Here is a 23,103-nt window from a genome sequence, read left to right on the forward strand (position 1 = left end):
AATTAAATAACATCAGAGGTCATTGTATAATGGCACTCTCATGGGAGCCATTTCTTAAAATGACCGCCAAAGATGCCATTTTTTTTAAATGTAAAAAATCGTCAATGTGCAGAAGGAGAAGTCCATAGAATTATGCCTATAAATTGATAACTATACTCAAAATAGATTTAGATATAAGGCCAGAGTTGAATTGCGTCCTCAACAGCCATGGCAGCTATGTTTCAAAATGGCTGCCATTGATGCCTTTTTTCTTTTAATGGTACTTCCAGTAAAAGATGCCAACGTTATTTCGTTAACAGGTAGACAATTAAATTAAAGATAAATTTGAATAGTTTTCCATAATAAACTTCCAAGAAAAAAAAATCCTTAACTGTAATGGCAGCCAATTTTCGAAATGGCTGCCGTAGCCGTAGTATTTTCTCTTGAAAATTTGCGAACGCAAGAAGAAGACAAAATTTCGTAAATATACATATCGAGCCTTCATAAGGTGTGTCCGCAATGGCTATGACAGTTATTTGTCAAAATGGCAACCACACAATTCTTTTTTTTTTGTCTTGAAAATTTGCTTATTCCAGAAGGAACATCATATCATTCGCAATGTGGTGTTAAAAGAAATTATTCGCGGAACAACAAAAGTAAAAAAGGCAAAGGCTAATGTAAGTTCATTGACCTTTTTACCATGGACTGTGTCCAACTTCACCAAAATTCGAACTTGACCGGTATCTTTAGGTGATGTACGGTCTGTAGTATGACTTTTGTTGTTATGGCGCAAAGTTGTGGAAAGTTTGTCAGAGCACATAATAATATTATGTGCTGCTTATCAGGAAAGTTCATCGGCATTTTAACTTCTTCCCTTGTCGGAATCCACCAACATTCGAAGATTCATGTAAACATACATGACTGTATGCAGGATTGTTTTTTTTTTCCGGGGGGGGGGGGGGGGTGGAAGAGGATAGGGAGAGAGTCCCCTGCCACACTAGGGAACATTCGCAGTTCTAGTGAAATTCAACAATCTGAAACACACTTTTTGTGGAAAATTTGAAAATTTTTCAATAAAAAAGTAAGAATATAACTAATATCCTGGAACGATGTTAATGGCTATAAAACGTGCAGGAGCTTTCAACTCTTGATCCGCGTGTGCCTCTTCACGGTAATCACTGCGTGGAAGTGTACCAAAAGGGGAGAGTATATCCTCTCTGCCACATATCGGAACGTTTGCATTTTTAGAATTGAAATGCAAATGTGCACTTAAGGTGGCATATTTGGAAAATTTAAAGAAAAATGAATATGCAGTGACGATGTGAATGGCTAGACCGTGCTTTTTCTCAATTCTTGTTAAACGTGTGCATCTTTTAACTAAGTCCATGGAGGTGAAGCAAAGGGGGAGGTTGAGGGGGAGGGAGTGTTATCCCCCTCCGAAACCGGGAACTTTTGCACATTAAGAATGGAAATCCAGCGAGGTAATGTATGCTTAATTGGTATACTTGCAAAATTTCTAATGAAAGAGTAAAGAATATTTAGAGACAATGGCGGTGTATTAAGTTTCCCACAAACATCATATAATTCAACGCATGGGACTATATGAAGAAGAGCTGTTATAAAATATAACTTGTATACTTTTAGAAGACATACATATGTAAAATAGCCTTTTATTTAGCAAAAATATCTATTATTATATCGATTGTATTTGATATGTTTCTATTGGGACCCAATACTTTTACTATACAATAAGCGGCATCAATGTCAACCATGGGCGTTGGGGACGCAATTCATTACACTGATATGTGAATTTATGTTGAACAAAAGTTTTGAATTAAGTACAGAATCTTACTGACTTTTCCGTCTGAAATCAACTAATTTCCACCCCCAAATGAGGGATCTTTCGCGGCCATTTTGAAAAACGGGGCTATGACATTTTAGGGCACAATCTACCATGGCCTATTATCTTCAGTTATTTTGAATGTAATTTTCCATCTGTGTCCAAAATCTGAGTTTTCTTTCTGGAATTTCCAAACTGTTAATAAAAGAATGGCATCTACGGCGGTCATTTTAGAATAATGGCTATCATGGCCGTCGAGAGCAGAATTTACGATTTCCCAATATCTAAATTTGTTTTGATTTAAATTTTCCACTTGTGTCACAATGTGTGCAAAATGTTATCGACTTTTTCTTCTGGAATTAGCAAATTTTGACTCTAAAAGAACTGCATCTATTGCGGCAAGTTTGGAAAATGACTGCCCTGGCCATTGAGGGGGCAATTTACGATGGCCCAATATCTGAATTATTTGGAATATAATTGTAAACTTTTGTACGAAGTTTGGTGCTTTTATCACAAAATGCACACAATTGTTCGGCTATGGCGTTTCACTAATGCTTTGAAGTCATTGAACTCATTGTTATAAGTTGCGAACTGCTTAAAGGCATAATTTACCATTATGCAGATGAAACAAAAGCCGAGCATTAGTGCTTTAAAATAAACACTAAACAAAAAGTAAGTTCCCCCAAAAACAAATCGCTGTAATTTCTGAATCAGGAACATTCGAGGAAATCTAAACACGGGGAAAATAGCTGCACTTCCAAGCTACCTATCATGAGGAATTCAGTGTATATCGTCGGGTCATGCTTCAGTGAGCACGCCTTGAAGGCAAAATGGTCACTTTTTGAAGTTCACAAGCCGTATTTTGTAACTTTGATTCAATGATATTGGAACAAATTTCAATTTTCCAGCATAAGAAGGTATGCAACGCACAATTCATGTGCTTCCTGTCATACCATATGACTTGTGAGCAAATGCTATTACATACAACGTCAGCTTTGTTGTAGTAATGGTGAAGTAAAACAGGTTGCCTATTTTCCTAGTTCCCGGTCTCATTCAAGTACTTAAGTAGTTTTAAACTTGTTGTCTTATAGACGTTTTAATGATTAGAAATAAGACTGAACCTGTTCCTGTTATATACATTGCATCCGCCAAAAGATGGATATAGCACCCGTTTCAAATGGATGGTGGTTATAATAACAATAATAAGAATAAGGTCTTATTTATCCAGGGTAGCCTCTTCAGTGTTGCCACTGCTCTACCAGAGGGCCCTGCCATTATTATTACCCCAGCGTTGCCAGGTACCCATTTATACACCTGGGTCGAGAGGGACCTGGTGGGTAAAAACATCTTGTCCAAGGACGTAAGCACTCGGTGGGACTCGAACTCGGGTCCTCTGATTGGAAGTCGGGAGTCTTATTCATTATGCCACAGCGCCCCAACAAAATGCGCAAAAATGAGGCAGTAGGAGTACTACGACTACTACAAATACTACAAACGATTGTGATAATGATACTAGTAATCATGATAAGCTAATGAACACGTGCTGCTAGTTGGGGCTCTGTGGAATTCGAAATGGAATCAAGCATTTAATACGATCGCTATTTGCTTAAATTGGTATTCTATGGTTTCTATCTTACCAAAATCTGCAGGTTTGTCTCGACTATTTATGCAAATCGCCAGTGTAGGTGTTAATTATATTCCCCCTCCATCATAGGCATTTATTATGACTTCACTAATAAAATGGAATATCTAGTATTTCATGTAAATTTGTGTTTGATTCGTGATGACAAGTTAGGAACAGACGATAGCTTAAACATCAATTACCCCCGAGGAAAATTACCCCCAGGCTAAATACTGGTTAGTGGTAAGGTTAGAGTAAAGATAAGGGGTAGGGTTAGAGTTTGGGTTAGGGTTAGGGTTAGGATTTGGGGCCAGGGGAAGGATCCGGGGTAATTGCCTAGGGGGTAATTGCCCTAGACCCGTTTTATCAACCCACTAACACAAATGTCCGTAAAGGGGGAGGGGGTGATTTCTTTAAGTGCGTGAAAATGTTTTAGCAACGGGGTTTCTGAATCTTCTGTTCATTTCAAACGATGATGTTTCTTGTAATATATCAGACTCACATCCCTTTCTGCAGTGGCTTGAGTTTGGAAGTGACTGCCTTAATATCTGGTCGTTCCTCTGGCATTTCCCTCCAACACTCTTGCATGGTGGTCAGCATACAGGCTGGACAGTCCTCGATGTCCATTACTTGTGGCCGAAACGGGTTACTTGGTGTCAGTGGATTCTTTATCTTCTCTATTATTTCTACCGAAATAAAAAAAACCCACAAAATGATAACAATACCAACCTCATTTACATTATAGCGGTCAATATGCTACTAAATCAAAGCTTCGCTTGAAAAAAATAGACGGATCCATTGTAAATTGGGTATCTCCTCCAGTGCTGAGCAATTTGGAACATTTCAGTTTACAGAACCATGCTTTTGGTTATTGACCTACGGTTCAAAAATACCTGATCTGCTGCACGCTTGACCACACGTGAATTCCAATGCTACTTTCAAACAATTGCGTTTACCTTGGTTAATGGGCTCCTTTCATATTCTAGGGCTGATGTCCACCAGGGCGCGGACAAGCCTAGGAAGGGTTGCGGAAGCAAATTCTGTCATTTCGGCATGTTGTCCGCGTCAGACGCGGAGAAAGTGTGCGAATCGGCTTGTCCTGGGACATTCTTAGTCTACGGACTGACTGCAGACATTCCTAGGAGTGTCCTAGGAATCACTCCGGAATATGCTAATCGTAGCCGGACAGCGCGGACACAATCATCTAGGATTACACCCGAGTGGCAAAATCATGAACTAGGACAATTAGGATATAAGTTAGATATGCGGACAGTACACTGTATAAGAAAATAGGGCAAGGTTATAAATTGGGAGCCGACTTTCGATTTTTCTCATTTGACTGCTAGCCGTCATGGAGGTCACACCAGCCGAAATTCCCTTTGCTCTATTGCCTCAAATGCCAGCTGTGAGAGATGCTCAGGTAGCGCTCGTCCTGGTCCCTTTTGAATGGGTTAGGATGGTCATTTTCAAACAAGTTAAATAATTTTCCAAGCTTAGAACATAGTGCTTTGACATATGTATGTAGGTTTTGACCTAGTTCCACTTTTGTGGGTTTGGGGTTGGACGGTCACATTTAAAACGAACAAAACAATGTTCTGTGTATATACGATGTAATGACAACTATTAAAAATCCCTCAAATGAGAGTGATATCTCAAAAGAACGAAACAAAAAACAAAGTTTACTCGGAGCGGAGGGTGCTGCTTCCTCTTTTTCCTAGTTAGTGTTGGCAAAACATCCACTGCCTTCTGCTTTGCTTTCTTCATTTGGGACTGGGAAATGCTGATAGCCTGTTCCTCATCATTGGAAGAGAGATTTGGCTGTTGGGCTATAGCATGGGGACCTCGCCTCCCTTTTTGGTCTTTTTGCGTTTCACTGGTATGATGCTGCATGGATTTATTTTTTTTTCTAACATTCAAAATTCTTTCGCTCGCGGAACGTGTTGATTCATTCATGTCTTGATCACAAAACGTCCGCATCGGATCCGGACGCTTGCATACATAGATCCGCATCGGCACCGCGCTGTCCTAAAACGTTCCGGGTGTCTTCCGCTTTCATTCGCGAAGCTGCTCACATCGCGGGATTCTTTCAGGAGCGTTTGCAGAGGGAGCGGAAGTGTTACGAAGGTGCGGAAACGCTTTCCACGTCTTGTCCGCGCCCTAGTGGACGCCTGGTCTAAGAGGTAAAGTGATACTGTTAACGATTATTCATATCAAATAGCAAATAAGTACACTACCACCTGAAATGATGAACAATGAAGAACATTAAATCGAATTTATTCAATGATGCACAAATGTTACCCCAGAAATGTCTACATAGGTTGTATTCCTTGTATACTTTTTTTTTGTTATAGTCGTTTCAATATGTAAATCTAACAGTAATAGTTATAGGACAATACATTCGTTGAAGATTTAATAAGTTCATTGCAATAAATGTAGAGTAACCAAATAGCCGCAAATAGTACTTTGCGAGTAAGTTTAAGCGACAATGAGATAACAGTCCATTAACCATTCCCCCTTCGTTATTTTCAGCTACATACAATTCAGCTCAGATACAAGTTTGTTAAGTTCGAGAATGCAAGAATAATGGAAAATAATAGTGATACCGTGCCGTGTACTACGCTTGAATGTGAAACATTTTGCTCTATTCGTTTTGTTCTCTTTACTTGTGACAAAGTCTTGGCCTTGAGCATGTATAACATACTTGAAATATCATGAATGCTGAATATCACTATCAAAGATTTACACATGTGTCGGTAGCAGTGCAGTGTATTTTGCCGGTGATGATTTCGAAAATGGTTCAATGTTTTTCGCAGGCGAGACAAGAACCGTCACGTCAATACAATGATTCTGACAATACTTTTCAAAAGACTGAGATTACTTTGGCATTGCTTCTAGGCAGAATAACGGAAACAATCAGGCCATGTCTATGAACATACCAACCTTTTGGGCCTAGGACACATTTGCCAAAAGGACCCTGTCGCGTAGCCATCTCATAGAGAATGATACCGAGAGCATAAATATCGCCCTTTTGAGTTCCTTCTGGACATTTATCGTCGTCGTCTTGCAAAAGCTCCGGAGCTTTCCAAAGCAATTCTGAGTTAAATAAAAAAGACAAGAGGAAAATCACCAACAGAGTTAGAGGATACGAAACAGAGTTACAACAGGGGTATTGCCAATTTGAATGATGATGGTATCTTGTGATTCCTTGTTATCTTTTTTTTTTACCATAAGTTCTACACATTCGTTAAAACAATTGTAATTTATATTCCATGGACCATTATATTTTCAGTGGGTTAAAGAGGCCTAATAATCGTCCTGATTCTTTGTTTTGCTTCGCACAAGTTAAAGAAGTGAGAGTGCACTTTGTGATTATTCAGTGAAATACATAACAAACGAAACAAAACAGAAAACAGTCATTCTGTTGTAGATATCTCCAGACACATGCATCTGAGACACACCATTGCATAACTGTAGTCTTTTCGTTTGGTTTAGTAACCTGGGATTCCTTTTGTTTTCCACTTTCCGTCCCCACTAGTATGGACACACAATGGGTAGTACGCATTCATAAGAGAAAAAGAAAGTGAGCGTATGCACACATGCAGGCTAGTGGGAGTTTTGTTTGTGTTTTTTTTTTGGTTAAGTCTCTTTGCATTCATCAACATTCAACTAGATGTATATTTCGTGTATATATTTGTACTGTACTGCCTCTGGGTGTTTTTAATGCATGCACGTACTCCTAAGTATGTTCGTTAATTGCTTTTGTGTTCTTCTATCATGTTTCTCTTAGTCTACCACTATTTTCCCTACCCCATCTCTCTCTTTCTCGGGGGACCCATTGTATACAAACTTATTGGTTTTTCAAAAAGTTAATCCTACTAAACTTAGTAAAGACTTACTTAATTGCATAATAATGTAGTTAAAGTTTCGTCCCCCCAATTATTATGTCATATATTCAACATTATATACCTAAACATTGTATCTATTAGGTTGCATTTACTTACTTCAAAACTGGAAATCTCTACTTGTAACTGTCTCGTTTGAATCTGCGTTATGTGTCATTGTGTGTCAATCATTACCGGTTATCTTCCAAAATCCAATGTGTTTATTTTGTGTCATGTTTATGAGTGAAAGCGGAAATAAATGTCAATGTTTATCATGTTTAAAAGTCCCATTCAATTCGCATAGATTTTGTCTTAATTAGTGTTCATAAATAGTCTTCGATTGTACCACAAATCCACAGAGTCAACGCTTTTTCATTTCACTTTTTGAAGTGCTCATTGTTAATGATATCCAATTTTAATATGCTTTTTAATTATTGAGGCTTTACAAACTGCTATGACCTCTTCAACAAAGCCTTTTATCATCAGTGACTCGTCGGAAACAAAGTTGTTTTGTCTTCTGGTCACACACTGAAGCGTGGCGTATCGCAGTCCGATGAATCCGATTTGTGTTGGTCGACTATGAGGTCAGTGTCAGACGTGTTGGGCGTGATCCGATGAGGCGAGATCACCGATGAAGGCCCCATTCCACTGAACATCGGAGGCTCATCTGATCCCCAAAATGCAATTTCCCACTTTCCGATGAGTTCCGACTAAATGTGACCTAACAGACGGAATTTGGGGACCCTGTTTTTTGTTTTTGTTTTGATAATCCAATAAAGATGGCTGTCACGATGGCTGTGACTGAGAGTGCGAGTGTGGGATGTGTAAGATTCTTTTGTTCAGGCAAGCCATCAGGTGGGAAATGGGGACAGCAGAAGTAAACAGCATAGACATTCAGAATCAGGCAAGCCAGGTGGAGAGAAGTGGTCAGTGAGAAAGGACAGTGTAGACGAAAGAGGGAGGCTCAGGGGAGTCAGGGTAGAATAGCTAACTGAGGAAGGGAGAGTTGGTAGGAAAGAATAGGTATTAAAAAAGGGGAGATAGTTGGGATAGATAGGTTTAAAGAAAAAGGGAGAATTAGTTGGAAAGAAAAGGGACATGTAATAAAAAGGGGAAAGCTTAAGCACTGTAAAGGGTGGAGTTATATTAGAGGCGACAAGGAAAGTAAATTTGGAGGGAAAAATCAGTTGGATCTGAACATCTGTCAGAGCAGGACATGCTCTTCTAACTCACAGGTGATAGGAGTAGAGAGGTTGCTGATCGGCCTGCAACGCAGCGCTGCATTTCAGGCAGGAGAATCATGGCATAGAAGCCCCACGCATAAGTGCAGGGCACGCGCAAGACATGCTGCAGGCACTGACAACAGCTGAAGTCTCCTCCTCACCATTACTTCAGGGTCTGAACACCAAATCAGACGTAAGTAGTTATGTAGCTGTATAAGTTTGTTTTTGTAATATTCTGAATTTGTCATTATTGTTATATTTTTTGCATATAGAGATTTATGTTATGTTCGCTGGTTCACTATAATATGTGAATTAATTATGCTAGAGTATAGATTATGATGTATGTAAGAGTGGATATGTTGTATAATGGTAAAATAGGATTTTGTTGTAGTTTGGCAGGAAGGCAGGCCAAGTCAGCAGGGGAATGTTATATGTGAAATGTTTAAATTTACAGCGATAGTTGTGGATACAGTGTATTTTGTTTTTCTATGGTTGTATCAGGAAAATATAATCCAGGCTCTGTTGTTCATAGTTAAAGTGAATGAAGTTAGAATTTTGGTAAATGATAAGTTAGAATGTAAATTTGGTTGCTGAAGGATTTAAATGAGAAACGGATATATGTTAAGAGAATACAGTTGTAGTTGGTTTTGTTGCTGTTGTGATATAGTTTATATACGAGATGACCTGTAATGTTCATATTTTAAGTGAGTATATGATTATATATATGGCGGTGGTTTATTTCTCTAGTAGCTCTAGTAGGTATATGTAGGTCTCGGTGATGGTGTAAGAATTAATTATGGTATTATACAGGAGCATTATTGGTTAGGTGTAGGGAAATATTGAACTGCGGTTCATGATTGCTACTACCCTGTGAATAAGTAATGTCATATGAGAGGTGGTTATAATATTCCCATATAGATCGACACCGACGAGCTGGGCTCGACGGTATTACCATTATCTCGACGGCATCACCATTATCTCGACGGCATCGCTACTCCACTCGACGGCATCACCATTATCTCAACGGCATCTCGGTTAGCGTTAGGGCAATTCCCGCTAGCTGGACAGAATTCCCGTGAACTCGGTAAGCCCTCCGGTTGCACATGGGGGCATTCCTGTCGACACGACAACAGTCCCGCCAGCCGGACGACATCCTCGTTAACTCGGCGACATCCCGATTATCTTGGCAACCTCTGCATTACCTTACGGACTATTTCATCACCCGCTTCACCCCCATCCTCGTCGGACAGTATAAATTGAAATCACACGTGCGCATAGGATAGAGTATTGAACCACAGGTATATTTGATTAAACCCGGGTCTAGGATTTTGTTTAGAGTGTCTAGGAATTATGAGTATAATTATCTCATTGATTTGCTCCTGAACGTTTCTATAATTTTTTGTGTAAATAGGAATGAAATTGTATTAGGGTTTTTTGTAGGAAAGTATTGTAAATATATATATTTTTTGTTACTGGATTTTCGTTGGAAAAAATAAATAGCATAAGAGCTGCATTTTTTTTGTTCAGTAAACTCACGACGTGTTTATAGGGAATTATTTACAGTGTATCTCATAGCAGAACCTGACTATCGTCAGTCGTAGATAATACAGATCTTAGAGCTGACAATGGCCTGTTTTTCTGGATAATCCAATAAAGATCTAACGTTGATTGGGGTAATTGGATGGAAGGTTGGTAGCCCTGATATCTGTCATCTGTTCATCTGATTGCGATTGGAGGGTAATTCGAGGGTGACCTGACACTGATCCAACACTTCCTCAATCGCAGGACACCAGTCCGACTGATCAGTAATCAGAGTAATTGGATGGTGATCAGACTCAGACCAGATACTGGGATGATTTTGCGCTAAAATTGGAAATCGTACATGGAAGCGGGTCAAACGGACTCTCCAAAACAGTACACCTCCTGACGAGCCATGCATCAACTCCCTGCCCTGTGTTGTGTGATTGCTTGCTCAAGCAAAACAAGCTCTGCAGTTGTCAGCGATCTAAATCCTGCTTGGCCATAAGGCAATGTAAAGAAAATATGACTTTGGTGCCAAAATACTAGAAGTGAAATGCCAATTCCGTGTATCTCTGAAGTCTTTAGATCGTTAGTCTTTAGAAAGAAGCTTAGCACCACAATTCAAAACTACAATACTTGTATCATAAGCAGATACTTTTGTCTTATCTTTCTTTTTATTATAGTTTGTAACTCAACTGTACTTCCCAATAATATCAAGGGAGCCCTGGGTCTCAACAGCAGCAGCATGAGGGTAATTGGGAACTGAGTATCCCCCGTTGCTGAATACTCAGAAGCCATAGGCGTAGAAGTGCATAAGTACGATAGTCAACTGGCACTTGAGGTGGTTGCACAGGAAATTCTGCTGGCACTTAAAGAGATCCAAATGGACACGTGGACTGAGTAAATGCAGCAATAATTAGTAGAACACATAAGTAAAATACGTTTGAGGAAAATCGATCGATCAGTTGAAAGTTATGAATCTTTACAGTTTTGGTGCTGCTATCGCTGGATGAGAAGTCTACAATAGTTTGTTATGTCACTATGGAAAAAGAAAATATTCAAAAAATCAACATATTTTCACTTGTCTGGCATTTAAAAAGAGCACATCGTTTACCTTATTTAGAAAAGGGGGAGGAGGAATAAATTTTTCGTTGAGCATAAGTCAATAAAAATTCGAAGGAATGGGTATTTATCATGAAAAAATAGATTTTGTGGAATTCGTTTGCATCGTTTTTTATACGTGACGTCACAAAATGTCGTAGTCTTCTTATCCAGCAGTAGCGGCACCGAAACTTTAAAAAATTCATAACTTGTGAACCTATTGTCGGATTTTCCTTAAACTTTCATTGATGTGTTCTACTAACATTGCTGCATTCACTAAATTGACATCCATATCTAAATAAGTTTCAATCCACTTTAAAACGCTGAAGTTAAAGGGACTGGGTCGTCGACTCCTAGAGGAGGTCTTTGCATTGAGTCCTTTCCCAGTTTTATTCTTCTTTTGACCAATCTTCGCAATCAGAATCTTGATGAAGCCTTGTAGCTAACAATTATTGCCCAATAAAAAGTCTCCCAAGAGCTATAGTGTTGGCTGACACTGTGATCCATGCGCGTAATTCCGGGGGGGGGGTGGGGGATGGGGGATACATCATCCAGCTCTTGGAGGAGGGGGATGGCATGTACAATTATCTCCCATGAAATTTGAGGAAAAAAATTAAAGAAGAAAAAAGTATGATTGTAATAAATTTGGCATATTTATGACGTTCATACGCTAAACATAGCTTAACAGTATGCTATCTTTCAGGATTTTTTATACTTTTTTTTCAAGTGCTCGCTCGCAAAGATAATATATCGACTTAAAGCGTGGAATTGATAATTTTCCTAAATTCCGTCAAAAACGTATACGAGATATTTGCATGTGAATTCTGCATATGCAATTCTGTCGATTCTGGAGGGCAAAGACATGAAGAAGAGCAAACATGTCACTTTGTTCCCCAATGATTTCCGAAATAAGGCAAATTTTCCTGCCTTTTTTGGATAAAAAAACTGTCCAAATATCTTACCCATAATCTGCACCAGATCGTTGGATTTCTATTCTGAAAAAGCATAATCTCGTGCGAGAGGGGATACCCTTTCCAATACCTCCCCCGTTAGGTCCCCTTCTATACACTGAGCACACTTGGGAGACTAACAAATTTCAGAATATTTCATCAGAACGTGCGCAACAGATATGTCACTTCAATCAAAATAAAATCAAAAGTCATCTCGGTTCCTATCCATAGATTTTAGACTTGGTATTCTTTGCGGGTTGACAAATATTCCTCAAAAGTGTGCATTAGATCGTTTTATTTCATTTATTAAAATGCAAAAGCTCCGTGGTGTAGGAGGGGCTACCCTTTCCCACACCCTCCCCGTCCCCGTCAACTTCAATACTCTTATAGTAGGCCTACACAGTGATGTCACACACTCGGAACAAGAGCCGAGATACTGCCATTTGATCATCACATGTCTGTGAATAGGGGCCTTTTTATTCTTCTTACTTTTTGAAAGAAAAAAAAAAATCAAAAATTTTACAAGTGTGTGCCAGATTGATGAATTTCAGGCCTGAAAATACAAAATTTCCCTCGTGTGGACAGGCGATACCCTCCCCACACCCTTCCCCCGTTCGGTCGCTCCGCTCCTTCCCACATTTCTTCCCGCTCACAGTTTTGCCCCCTGCGCCCATCGTAAAAAACGGATCGACGCCCCTGTCTGTACACTTTTGAGATGAACAAGTTTCCTAATATTTCATCTTTAGTGTGCACCAGATCTTTCACTTAGAAAATGCCAAAGTTCCCTCATATGGGACGATGATATCCCCTTCCAATTAACCCTTCCGAAGCTGGGTTCCCTATAGATTTAGTACACTTTTGATCGACAATGTCCACAATTTGCCGTCAAAATGTGTATATATGTTGTCATTTCCGTTTTCAATGATGCCAAAGTTTTGAGGAGTTGGGGAATACCCACATTACGGACTATCAAATCCTTGAGGATTGACGACTTTCCAAACGTAACACCAAAAATGTATGCCAGATCTTTGAATAACAAGAAAAAAAATCCCTCGTGTGGGAGGGAGTAATACCCCTCTCACAACCTCCTCCTCACATTGCCCTAAATACTAGTCTTTATTTTCCTTATTTTTTAATAGAAAAAAAATTTCACATTTCGTCAAAAGTGTGTATCATATGTGACCGTGCACCTCAAAACGAACATAAAGTCGCACACACTGATTTTGCGTGAGGACTGAAAATAAGTGAAATGGGTCAACCTAGCCGAACTTGACTTCTTCATATCTTCTGAAAGACCGGGTCTTCTTCTACATTATGCTAAAATTTGGTATCATAAAACGGGCAGGAAAGTGTGTTTTTTTAGCAGTTTATAATCGAACATTTTTGATAGAATAGTGTGATTAGGTGTGCCGGTCTTTAGAATCGCTTTTTCATTTCTGAAAAACCTTGTCCACACTCTTCACTTTCAACTCTAATAATTTTTGAAAGGATAGTGCTACTGCTTTGAAAGTTGGCATTAATTATGGACAGAATGTGTTAATGAGGCATGCTTGATTTCAGTTTAATCTGATAATCCCTTCATTGTTGTTACTCTGGTGGTTTACTTCCTGTTTTTGTCCCATTCAACGCACAGCCAGCACGGTTTGGTAAAGATTAAGCGCTTGAATAGACACTGTACTTCAGAGCCTCTTTTCTCAGTTCACACTTTTCCTGAGTTTGTGCTTTCTTTCCAATATTTGGATAGGTTAGGAGAGTCCATTTGATTTGAGTTATACATCATTTTAAAGCTTAAAGTCTGCTCTTTCAGAATATGGTCTTAACTAAAAATTCGTGTCTGGCGACTTTTTGTTTGTTTTGAAGTGCAGGGTCACATATCGTTGCATTTCTAGCCGGAAAATGCAAAATCTCCCTCGTGAGGAAAGGGGCTGTCTCCCCTTCCACACTCTCCCCCTGGAAGCACACATAAGTTTCTTTTGTACTCTCTTGTTGAAAGAAACAAAAATCGAATATTTCACCAAAAATGTGCATCATATGTAATAAATCTACCTCGTGTGTAAGAGGGTTATCCTCCTCCCACTTTCTCTCCCAAACCCCGCACGCACATTTCCCTGAATATAATCTTTTAAATTTTGCACATTGCACTAAAGGAGTACACGAAATCTCTGATTTTCAAGTACGAAAATGCAAAAATCTCCCTTGTGTGGAAGGGGTGTCCTTTCCAGCACTTCCCCCACATGTTTCCTTCAATGTACTGCTCATATTTCTCCCATTTTTGACAGATAAACAAATCGAATATCTCACCAAAAGTGTGCACTCTTTCAATGAATTTCAGGTCTGAAAATGCAAAATCTCCCTCGTGTTGGAGAGGGCCTATCCCCCTTCCACATCATCTTCTCCCAGTACATTTAACAAAATACACGTAATCGTTACTTGTTTCTATTACAAACAAAAAATTAATTATTTCACTAAATGGGTGCACCATGTCTCTAGATTTTAGGTCTGAGAATTCAAATTCTCAGTATTGTTGGAGGAAGTATCCCCCACTCTACACTCAGTCCCCCTGTGTGGGAGGGGCTATATCCCTCCTCGCCGTGAACATTTCCCTGAGTATACATTTTTCGTGCTTTTTCATTAAAAAAGAAAAATCAAACATACCACTCAATGGGTGCACCAGACCCCTGATTCTTCAGTCTGAAAATGCAAAAATCTCCCTCGTGTTGGAAGAGGTGTTCCATCCCCTCCCCCGCACACCTTCCTAAGTATCTATTTTTCTTGCGTTTTGATAGAAAAAACACCAAACATGTCACCAAGTGTACTAGATCTTTGAATTTAAGGTGTGAAAATGCAAAATCTCCCTCGTGTGGGAGGGAATATTCCCCCACATTCCCTCCCCGCACATTTCTCTATATACTAGTTTGTAATTTTCTTACTCTTTTGAGCTCCATCAAAACAGTCTTTGGCCCTGCAAAATCAGGCTCCTGTCCATTTCTGTTAGCAGACGGAACCACCTTGATCAGGGACAGGACTGGCATAAATGAGAGATGGAAAGAGCATTTCAGTCAACTCTTGAATCACTCATCTGCAGTTGAGCAAGCTACGCTTTACCAGGTCCCACTGCAAACAATGAAAGAGGATCTTGATGTCCCCGCATCCATAGCCGAAGTAAAGAAAGCCATCAAGCAGATGAATCCAGGAAAGGCATCTGGCCAGGACGGTATTCCTGCAGAGGTGTACAAGGCACTCAGCGACCAGGCCTTTGAGGAATTCCACAATGTTCTCACCAGTTTCTGGGATGAAGAAAAAATGCCAGCTGACTTCCGTGACGCCACGATAGTTGCCTTATACAAAAACAAAGGCTCCAGAGCAGACTGCGGGAACTATGGAGGCACATCCCCCTGTCGATTGCTGGAAAAATTCTTGAACGTGTCATTCTGAATCGGCTGACCTCCACAGTCGCAGAGAGAAACCTCCCTGACACACAATGTGGTTTTCGATGCAGTCGTAATATAGTCGACATGGTCTTTGTTATGAGACAGGGTCAGGAAAAATGCATTGAACAGAATATGAACCTCTGTGATGTCTTCATAGATCTAACAAAGGCATTTGATAGTGTCAACAGGGAAGCACTCTGGACAATTCTTAGGAAACTTGGCTGCCCAGCAAAGTTCACCACACTTATTAGACTGTTCCACGAAAATATGAATGGTGAAGTTCTGTCAAATGGCGAACCATCCGAAAAATTTGACATCTACAATGGTGTAAAACAAGGTTGTGTGCTTGCCCCTGTGTTGTTCAACCTCTTCTTTGCACAAGTCCTAGTCCACGCTGTCAGTGACCTTGAGCTTAGCATCTACATTAGGTACAGATTAGATGGATCGCTGTTTGATGTGAGACGCCTTGCAGCGAAGACAAAGGTGCTAGAGAGGTTCATTCTCGAAGCTCTGTTTGCGGATTATTGTGCTCTAATGGCACACAAAGAGAACCACCTACAGGTGATCGTCAACAAGTTCTCTGTAACGTTAAAGTTGTTTGGCCTGACTATCAGGCTTGGAAGGACAGAAGTCCTCCAGCCAGCACCAAACAGTGCATCCTGCCAGCCAAGCATCACAATTAACGGCACTAAGCTTGAGAATGTCATAAACTTCAAATACCTGGGCGGTACGCTCTCCAGCAATGGTACTCTGGACAATGAAATAGCAGCAAGAATACAAATGGCCGGTTCGGCACTTGGAAGACTACGCATGAAAGCCCTACAACACAAGAACATTTGCCTTTCAACCACACTCAAGGTGTACAATGCAGTAGTCCTCTCATCTCTGCACTTTGGCTGCGAAACGTGGACCCTGTACCGCAGGCATACCAAAAAGTTGAAACAGTTCCACATGCCTTCTCTGCGGACCATCATGCATATTCGATGGCAAGATTGCATCACAAACCAAGAGGTCTTGGACAGGGCCAGGACATCAATCATTGAAGCCAAAATCCTCCAAGCTCAGGTTCGTTGGTCTGGCCATGTCATCCGCATGAAAGAATCAAGGATCCCTTCTATAGCGAGCTGTCACACGGCAATCGCAAGCAAGGCCGTCCCAAGAAACGTTATAAATAAAAGACAATCTCAAGGCCAACCTCAAATAGGCGCATTTACAATCCCGTGAACTCGACTGCTGCTGCAGACAGATATCACTGGCGAGCCCTGACAAAGAAGGCTGTAACTGCCTGTGAAGATGATCGCCTCCATCGCCTTGCAGCTGCTTGGGAGAGACGGCACCAAGCTGCATCTACCTGTGTTCCACCGTCTGGCATTCCATGTCCTACCTGGAATCGCATGTGTGTCTCCAGTTTCTGCATTCCCAGTCACATGCGGACACATCAACGAGGGCGCAACACCTAGTCTTCCTCGGACTTCGAGAGACAACCAAAAGAAGAAGACTCTTTTGATAGAAAAAAAATCGAATATCTCACCAAAAGTTTGCACCATATTTCTGAGTTTTAGGCCTGAGAAAGCGAAATCTCCCTCGTGTGGGAGGGGCCTATCCCCTTTCCACACCCTATTCCAGCACATTTCCCTAAATATGGACGTTTCTTTGTCAACAAATATCTAATATTTCACCAAATGCACTACATCTCTGAATGGCAGGTCTGAAATTGCAAAATCTTTTGGGAGAAGGTAACCTATTTATTTTCATACCCTTCCCCCTCTCGGTCGCTCCGTTCCCTCGCACATATTTTCATAGTTTTTGCCCCCATCTTAAAAAGGGATGGATGCCCCTGGGGATTTAATCGACTTGAATCAAGAAAATAGAGAAATCCGATAGATATAAGTATCTCCTACATTATTACATAAACAGAATTAGACATCTATATTACAATTTTATTTACTGCCATTTCCCTCCCATCTTATGTCTTATGCAAAATAAAAGGTGCGTGCGTGTGTGTGTGTGTGTGTGGGGGGGGGGGACAAACATTCACTCACTCACTCACTATATCTTCTGCAAAAATGTGGGGGACCCCACCGTTGCGCCGGCTATATGTGATGACTATCGCCGATCATCCCCCACTTTTCGCTGCGGATTTACGCTGGTGCTGGGATCACTCTCCACACTCATCGTATAAAGCTAGTGACATCTGAAGGCCAACGGTCTATAAATTCAGGGTGATCAGCCAACACTGGCGCTTGGTAAACTTTTTTTTTTGGACAATAACCGTTAAACCCTATTCCACAGAGACTTTTTCTGATCGGTCACTCATCGTAAGCAAATTTTGTTGCTTCCGGCCACACACTGCAGTGTACTGGATCGCAGTCCGAAGAATCCGACTTGGTTGGTCGACTATCAGGTGAGTGTCAGACATGTCGGTCGGTGATCCGATGAGCCAAGATCGTCCGATGACTCGAAGATTCATCGGACTGCGATTCGATGGGTGGCCGGAAGCGATAACTTTTGCATCCGATGAGTGACCGATGAGAGAAATCTCTGTGGAATGGGGATACTAGCTACATACTCGTTGTTAAGATTGGGACGATCCAGTCCCGTTCGGCGTTTTGATATGGCTTGTGACCTTAAACAGTGACTGCAAGTTCAAATGAGATTTCAAACTGTTTCAATTTTTCGAAAGATAAACTGTCTAGATCTAGTATGAAACATTTGTCTTCCACCATATATATGTAATTATGAAGAAATAATAGCAGTTTCAGAGAGCGCTTCCTCGCCAAAATCGGAAAACTGTTCTCGATTTTATATATGATAATGATATGCAGAGACGTCATAAGTAGGAAACAGCACCGCTGGCCCGCATCGACTGAACTAAGTAAATGTGTATACACTAGCCATGCAAATCGTACATGAAAGATGTTACTGAGAGGATTATTTTTTTTTTTGCAAATTAAAGCAGTTTTAGAATGATATGTTCCGATTTCTACATTACGTTTAGGAAATTATTGTCTTCGAAAGGGACCACAATAGCAGTTTCATAAAATCATTTGATATTAAACAAGGAACAAAGAAGAAAATTTCAGACGTGTTCTGGCCTCCTTTTTTTTCCAAATTGACAGTGCAACCCGACAAGCGCGGCCGACTTTGTGTTATGCAAAATGCCAAGCTGCTCGGAACACTTCAAAGATGAATGTATTGATTAATCTGTGGCCATGAAGATTAGATGGGCTTCTCTTGACGATTTAAGTAAAACCTTTTTTTTTTTTCAGTTACTAGTACAACAATCAACGAATTAAAGCACCAACAATCGCACGTTCTTTTCTTCGCCGAGCGCGGTTCTACTTTTGGTGTTCTAGTGCTGCGGTACGCCCTGGTAACAGCTTCATGCTCAACTGCAGGTAAGCCTGATGAGGCTGACTCTTCAACAACAACGTAGGTTCCAGTTGCAGAGGAGCATATATCTCAAAGGAGAAAAAGAAGCAAGGGTATGTAGGCTTATACACCGATGGCAGCTGTCTCTTCTCTTTGGGTTTCTAATCTAACGTTGGAATTGTAGAAAGATGGCCAGCCCAGGATAGTAAAGACAAATCCTTTCGTATTACTTGAGCACTACGATTCTATAGTGTGATCCACTACTAGTATCACGGCAGTCAGTAAATTTTCAGCTAAATTGCCCTGAAAAGAGCATTTCAGTCTTACTGAATCTGCTCTAGTGGAAGATCTTGGCCTGATTTATTCGTGAATGATGTTTGGCTTGCCGACTTTATGAATTTATCCGAAAAAAGTGTCTCTTTCACAAGTCTCTCAGCTGCCTTCCAAAAACAGCACACTTCAAGTCAGGTGTTGCTGTGAACATGGGTGTGAACGTAGTGTTGGTGCTATCAGCTGTGCGTAATCGTCCCCACACCGCGGCGCACAGCTGATAGCAGCTAGCAGCTGATATGAACGTTTGTTGCGACACGGATTGTCGCCCCTACACGGATTGTCGCCTCCTGCTCGGGGCGACAATCCGTGACGGGCGCCGGCGGCACGGATTGTCGCCCCCGTCACGGATTGTCGCCTGGCGACAATCCGTGACGCTTGTGCAGTTCCCAGTTTTTGACCTCGAAGGCGACAATCCGTGTTGGCAAAAAATTTGTTGCGACACGGATTGTCGCCCCGGGCTCGGGGTGGTTCCTCCGGTGTTAAGTTTGGTGGGATGGGTATGACTGGTAAGTTATGCGTATGTGTGTGTGTGTGTGTGTGTGTGTGTGTGTGTGTGTATTGTGAGCTGCATGATATGTGATGTGTATGATTTGTTGTGTGTGTGTGTGTGTGTATGTGCGTGTGTTTCGAGTATAATAATACAATATGTAGAAACTGTGCATGTGTGGTGGTTGTATAGTGGTAGCGGTTTGTTTGTCTGTGTGTATACGTGTGCCTGTATGCTTACGTGTGTATGTGGAATATAGTGGCGCTACTGTGGCAATACAAACGCCTTCAGAGTGTGTGAGTACGTGTTTAAAGAATTCACACCAGCGTTGATCTAAAAATAGTATGGGTGTGTCAACCAATATCAGCGGTGAGGCTAGCTAGGCGAGAGAGAGACCGAGAGAAAATACATACGAGGGAGGTACCCTCCCCAAATGTTATTTGTCTTTGTTCATTTTTCACTGCAGTCATTTTCTTCCATCAGTCTTATAAACTAGAACGTCCATACCACTATTCTTTGTCCCAGAATAGGTTTGGCATGCTTTATGCATGAGCAAATAATTTCCACACGCCGTAAAAAATCTGTCAATCGTTAGTTGATTTTAGCACAAACGAACTGCCATTGCACACCGCTAATACATACGTAATACAAACACACACCAACAAACACTCAAACAAATCCTCATAATGCAAATAAACCAACTCAACACTTTTTTCCTTGATATTTATTGATTTCATTCAAATCATTCATAAATCGACCCATTCTGGGTGTAACATGAACAAAAAAGTTACAAATGGCAATTCGAAACACAAACAAATCCATTTGTCAATTTATACTACAAATAATCTCACTTCAACATAGATAACTCGATTATAGACCAACCCTACTAATAATTTCTTCACGAGAAAGTTTTGACATGTAGGGCCCTACCAAACCTATATTCCTTGAATATATTGGTTTGGATCATGTAACACCTTCTTACTTACAAGGGCATATACATAAAAAAACACAAATACATTACACAAATCTAGAATGAAATCAGTCATAAAAAAACCCGACCACCCCCTCCCCTCCCCAACCGAAACAAATCTATAATAGGGCCTACATCTCACCTAAATATTAAATCCTACCAACATCTGTCATACCATTTATAACTATCCTTCTTCAAATCCAATCCCCAACCCACCAACCCCTGATTAAACAAAACCTAAATCATCCCACACCCACATTCACCAACCCAAATACATAATACATAATAATGGGCCTTCGGACGAATGAGCCTTCGGACGAATGAGCCTTCAGAATAACAAACTTTTGCAATAACGAAATGCAACCCCCTTCCCACATACCGACGCACACCCGAACCGATACCACATTCCTTCCTGATGAAACGATTTCCCAATGTTGATAAATAAGACGTAATGGACCGTATGCAGAAAAGCAGCATCCGCCCGCACGCAAGCTCCACTCCGAATTCATATACAAATCTGCCAAACAAACTCATCAAATTCAAAGCTGCTGATAAAATCAATATCAACGTTTATGCCAGCAACAGCTTACTAGGTATCCCTCCCCACGCGCAGCTAAAAAACACATACGCAAAAAACTGACATAATAAACACATTCTTCCATCACACACACACACGCACAAACGGACACTAAATTATCATGTGCACGCGCACATACACACTTCCTTGAAACCTCACCATGACTTTTTACATGGCATGTTTGCATGGATGTAGCCATGTAAGTTATGTGTTAGTATTTCAATGATTATGTCCAGAACGATATTACCCAGCAAAATGTGCTTCGAGGGCGGGCGATAATCCGTGCCGCCAGCCCTCGTCACGGATTGTCGCCAGGCGACAATCCGTGACGGGGGCGACAATCCGTGCCGCCAACGCCCGTCACGGATTGTCGCCCCGAGCAGGAGGCGACAATCCGTGTCGCAACAAACGTCGCTTTGTGTATCAACGTAGTCCTCAGGCTATACCGCAGTGGCAGTGTGGCACACAGCGGTTGAATATTGAATGGTGCTGTGTTTTTGGAAGGCAGCTATGAGACTTGTGGAAGAAAAGTATCTCTTTTTTGGATTAATTCATAAAATCGATAAGGCAAACATCAATTAGGAATAGATTAGGCCTAGATCTTCCACTAGAGCTGATTCAGTAAGGCTGAAATGCTCGTTTTAGGGCGTTTTTAGCTGAAAATTTACTGACCGGCGTAATAAGTAGTCATGGTAGCGGACCAAACTATCATTCATAGTACAGTGGCAAATTGATACGATAGGATATGTCTCTATCTAGAAACCCAAGTAGATGAGACAGATACCATGGTTCTATAGGCCTACATACCCTTGATTTTTGTTTTTCTGTTGACATATGTGCTCCTGTGAAACCGGAACTTACGGTCTTGTTAAAGAGTCGGCCTCATCAGGCTCAGCTGCAGTTGAGCATGAAGCTGCACCAGGGCGTACCGCAACACTCCACTACTACCCGCCTACTCGTACCAGATAGTTAGTAGAAGAACCGGGCTTGGCGATGAAAAGAGTTCGTTGTGTACAACATGCGATTGTTGGTGCTTTAATTGATTGTTGTTATTGAAAACAGTTTTAACTTAAATCGACAAAGGAAACCCACTTCTTCTTCATGGTCACAGATTTATCAATACATTGTACATTCATCTTTGAAGTGTTCCGAGCATACCAAAGAATGTTTGGCCACACGCAGATACTTGGCATTCCGCACGAAACGAACCCGGCCACGTTCGTCGGGTTGTACTGTCAATTGGGGGAAAAATCAGTCAGAACACGTCTGATTTTTTCTTCATTGTTCGTGGTTTAACATATGAAACTGGCATGGTGGTACTTTTCGAAAACTATAATTCCCTGAACCTACTATAGAAATCGGAACATATCACACTAAAACTGCATTAATTTGCCAAACAAAAATCCTCCCAGTAACATCTTTCATGTGCGATTTCGCATGGATAATGTATACACATTTAGCTCGGTCGATGGGTGCCAGCTGTGTTGTTTCCTAGTAATGACGTCTCTGCATAAAATTAGATCGGAAGCCGTTTTCCGATTTTGGCGAGGAAGCGCTCTCTGAAACTGCTGTGTTTGTCATGTTATTTCTTTATAATTACTTATATGTAGTGAAAGACGAATGTTTTATGATAGATCTGGAGAGTTTATCTTTTGAAAAATTGAAACAGTTTAAAATTTCAAGTAAATTTGCAATACCTTTTTAAAACATGTGAATTGAGTGAATGTAGCAATACTATTAAAACCCATCAGCGAAAGTTTGAGAAAAATCGGACGATCCGTTGAGAAGTTATGAATTGTTAAATTTTTGTGCCGCTA

At 40.8% G+C, this 23,103-nt stretch overlaps 1 protein-coding gene across 2 annotated transcripts in view; it reads right to left on the reverse strand.

Annotated features, from left to right (window-relative positions):
* The window catches only part of LOC139730740 (speract receptor-like), a 533,152-nt gene that overhangs the window by 141,278 nt on the left and 368,771 nt on the right, over nucleotides 1–23,103 (reverse strand). For both annotated transcript variants that reach the window (XM_071641605.1, XM_071641604.1), the window contains 2 exons: nucleotides 6,381–6,533; nucleotides 3,943–4,126 (listed from right to left, as the gene is read on the reverse strand). In XM_071641605.1, the coding sequence (XP_071497706.1) occupies nucleotides 3,943–4,126; nucleotides 6,381–6,533 (337 nt within the window). The remainder of the gene's footprint in view (nucleotides 1–3,942; nucleotides 4,127–6,380; nucleotides 6,534–23,103) is intronic.

This window comes from Diadema antillarum, unplaced genomic scaffold (genome assembly GCF_040938485.1).
Source record: "Diadema antillarum isolate AM-2024a unplaced genomic scaffold, OU_Dant_1.0 seq00000331_RagTag, whole genome shotgun sequence".
NCBI classification, from domain to species: Eukaryota; Metazoa; Echinodermata; class Echinoidea; order Diadematoida; family Diadematidae; genus Diadema; species Diadema antillarum.